This window comes from Brachyhypopomus gauderio, unplaced genomic scaffold (assembly GCF_052324685.1).
Source record: "Brachyhypopomus gauderio isolate BG-103 unplaced genomic scaffold, BGAUD_0.2 sc65, whole genome shotgun sequence".
NCBI lineage: Eukaryota > Metazoa > Chordata > Actinopteri > Gymnotiformes > Hypopomidae > Brachyhypopomus > Brachyhypopomus gauderio.
This window is the reverse complement of record NW_027506886.1, coordinates 247501-250000: the sequence shown is the minus strand read 5'-3', so window position 1 is coordinate 250000 and position 2500 is coordinate 247501. Positions and strand designations below refer to the sequence as shown.

The 2500-nt window shown below is 52.9% G+C and overlaps 1 protein-coding gene across 1 annotated transcript; it reads right to left on the bottom strand.

Annotated features, from left to right (window-relative positions):
• Window positions 1–757: 757 nt before the first annotated feature.
• On the bottom strand, window positions 758–2065 carry aplnra (apelin receptor a). Its single transcript, XM_076989016.1, has one exon. It carries the CDS (start codon window positions 1854–1856, stop codon window positions 777–779), a length of 1080 nt encoding a protein of 359 aa, XP_076845131.1. The 5' UTR covers window positions 1857–2065; the 3' UTR covers window positions 758–776.
• Between the last annotated feature and the right edge of the window lie 435 nt (window positions 2066–2500).

Sequence of the window (2500 nt, the reverse complement as noted above, 5' to 3'; positions counted from 1 at the left end):
TCCTCCTGTGTCTCTGTGACCACTCTTTAAACCATCTAATTAAGCTGCAACACCTTTACACACACACACAGACACTCACACACACACTCACACACACACACGCTCACACACACACACACACACACACACACTTTGACCCTTTCATCAACAAACACAAGAACACCCAGGAAAAAGCTTCATTATGAAACATTATACTCTGTCCCTTCATTAAAACAAGTGCTACAGACACAAAATGCATTTTTGAACTTCTCAATTTAGCAGAAAAATAGTATGAAAATACTGTACAATTTGTATTTTTTGACCAGTGTGCGCAGACACACACACATACACACACACACACACATACATACATTTCTGTGGTTTTGCTGAAGCAAAAATACAATTTCCTCTCTTGTCAATATATGAGAGTGTGAAAGAGCAGTGTGAGAGAATTGCAGATCACACACACACACACACACAGTCACACGCACACACACGCTCACACACACACACACACACACCATTATTCATACAGTAGAATACACAAACCCAAGAGTATTATTTACATACTGCATATATAGGAGTCTGTTTTCTCTCATAACTTCAGGTTCATCAGTCTGGAGAGACACTTCCATACAGGAGCAGAGATGATCGTCCGAGATCTAATCTCTCCGCTTCGCGCAACATTCACGGCTTAAGGGTCCAGCCCGTCCAGCCAGACCGGGCCGGCCGTCTGGCCTCAAATCCCCCCCCCCCCCCCCCCACGACTCCTCTCTCACCTCCGCTCCCCCCCCCCCTCACACTTTGGTAGCCAGCGACTGCACCTCAGACTTCTGGGTCTGCGCGCTGAGCGTGGAGGACATGGAGCTCATGTGGCCGTGCATGGCCTTCTTCAGGCTGAGCAGGCACAGGCACTGGGAGCGGAAGCGCAGGTCGAAGAAGGCGTAGAGGAAGGGGTTGAGGCAGCTGTTGACGTAGGCCAGGCAGGTGGCGTAGGGGTGCGCCAGCAGCAGGAAGTGCAGGAAGCCGCAGGAAGTGGGCGCCAGGCCCAGGTAGGACAAGGCGTCCATGCTCTTCAGCACGTGGAAGGGCGTCCAGCAGAGGGCGAACACCACCACCAGCGTGGTGATGATCTTCAGCAGACGCCGCTTCTTCTGGTCCTCCTTACGCAGGTGGCTGAAGTGGCGCGTGACGGTGCAGCCGATGAAGCAGTAACACACCGTCATGGCCAGGAAGGGCAGAAGGAACCCGAGCGCCGACGACGACAGACTCAAACCCGCGATCCACAGAGACTCGTGCTGCCGGTTCATCGTGACCAGGCTGAAGTCCATGGCGCAGGTGGTGCGGTTGCTGCCCGCCTCGTCCACCGTGGTGCGGAACAGCAGCGTGGGCACCGCCAGCGCCCCCGACACCAGCCAGATGGCGCCCAGCGAGGCCAGCATGGTCCCGCGCGAGCGCAGGCGCGCGCTGGACAGCGAGTGCACGATGGCCAGGTAGCGGTCGAAGCTCAGGCAGGTGAGGCAGAACACGCTGGCGTACATGTTGACCAGCACCACGTAGCTGCTGATCTTGCACAGGGCCACGCCGAACGGCCAGTGGTAGCCCAGCGCCGTGTACACCGCCCACAGCGGCAGCGTGACCACGAACGTCAGGTCCGCCAGCGCCAGGTTGCCGATGTAAACGTCCGCGGCGCGGCGCTTCGACTTGGAGCGCCAGACCGTGAAGATGACAACCCCGTTCCCGGAGAGACCGAGGATGAAGATGAGCATGTACAGCACCGGGATGAGCGAGTAGGACGGTTCCCACTCCGAGTAGTCGCACGCGGTCTCGTTGTCTTCATAGTAATCATAACTATCGGGGTATTCCGTGGGTTCCATTTGATGAAGATCGTTTAATTCCACTAAATTTAGAAAATATTTAAAAGTCTTCAAACCTCCTTTAAAGCTTTTTGCTTAGTCCAGAAGATTTTTTTTACAAAGCGCAAGAAACCAAAGTCACTAGACAAAAAAAGTCAACTTAATTCCTTGTTTCTGTGCTTAAAAGTTTTTGCAGCGCACGCACACATGGAGAGGGTCCCAGGGCGCATTTGAGTGAGGGGGAGACCCTCCCCGGCGTATTTAACCTGCAGCCAGCCGCCACCCCTCCCCATTAGACCCCCCTCCCTCTAAACCAGCCCCCATATCGACCACACACTCCCACCCACCACGGTGTCCCAACCCCCCCGGAGACTACAGCAGCGTGTGTGTGTGTGTGTGTGTGTGTGTGTGTGTGTGTGTGTGTGTGTGTGTGTGTGTGTGTGTCAACACTGACGAATTAACTCTGTTTTTCTTCTTAATGAAAAAGAAATGGTTTGTGCTTCTTTGAAGTGGGATTTTCAAATCACGGCTTGCAAAAACCCTGGTGATCCATATAGTAGTTATATATGGCTGTAGACTATTAACGAGCGCTGATTAGTCATTCGGATTAAGCTACCGAGATGCGCACAACAATTTCGATGTTTTTTATTTTGTCCTAAAATTCT

Excerpts from the sequence above, each read along its gene's own strand:
- aplnra (XM_076989016.1), bottom strand. The coding sequence starts at position 1,856 with ATGGAACCCACGGAATACCCCGATAGTTATGATTACTATGAAGACAAC.